Source organism: Eimeria mitis, genomic scaffold (genome assembly GCF_000499745.2).
Source record: "Eimeria mitis Houghton genomic scaffold, Emh_scaff4070, whole genome shotgun sequence".
In the NCBI taxonomy this organism is placed as follows: domain Eukaryota; phylum Apicomplexa; class Conoidasida; order Eucoccidiorida; family Eimeriidae; genus Eimeria; species Eimeria mitis.
In genome coordinates this window covers 2,043-2,551 of record NW_013572402.1, presented here as the reverse complement: position 1 = coordinate 2,551, position 509 = coordinate 2,043, and the positions used below count along the sequence as shown (strand labels likewise).

General features: G+C 60.5%; 1 protein-coding gene across 1 annotated transcript in view; it reads right to left on the bottom strand.

Annotated features, from left to right (window-relative positions):
- EMH_0072190 (uncharacterized protein) overlaps positions 1 to 509 on the bottom strand; it is a gene marked incomplete at both ends in the record, with an annotated part of 4,546 nt that overhangs the window by 3,029 nt on the left and 1,008 nt on the right. Inside the window, 2 exons of the mRNA XM_013499184.1 lie at positions 150 to 300; positions 436 to 509. Coding sequence (XP_013354638.1) covers positions 150 to 300; positions 436 to 509 — 225 coding nt within the window. The remainder of the gene's footprint in view (positions 1 to 149; positions 301 to 435) is intronic.

The following is a 509-nucleotide window of genomic DNA, read 5'->3' as shown; positions in this document are numbered from 1 at the left end:
CACTGCATGCACAGCAGCTGCAGCAACTGCTGCTGATGTTGCTGCTGTTGCTGTTGCTGCTGTTGCTGCTGTTGCTGTTGCTGCTGCTGCTGTTGCTGCTGTTGCTGCTCGAACCTACTCATCCTCCGCAAAGCTAGGGTCCTCGTCACCAGTGGTGCTGCTGCTGCTGCTGTTGCTGCTCCTGCTGCTGTTGCTGCTGTTGCCGCTGTTGCTGCTGCTGCTGCTGCTGCTGCTGCAGCGACGCGTTCTGGGCCTCTGCTGCTGGATGTCCCCTTTCGATATGCGAGAGATGAGAGGGGGCTGCATGCAGCAGCTAGAAGTAGCAGCAGCAGCAGCAGCTGCTGCTGCTGCTGCTGCTGCAGCACGAGCTGCAGCGGCAGCAGGATTAGCAGCAGCAGAGAGAAAACACGGCGGAGGCACCCGGGCTAGGCGTACAGGTTGCAGCTGCACAAACAGCAGCAGCAGCAGCAGCAGCAGCAGCAGCAGGTGCTGCTGCTGCGGATTGAGAG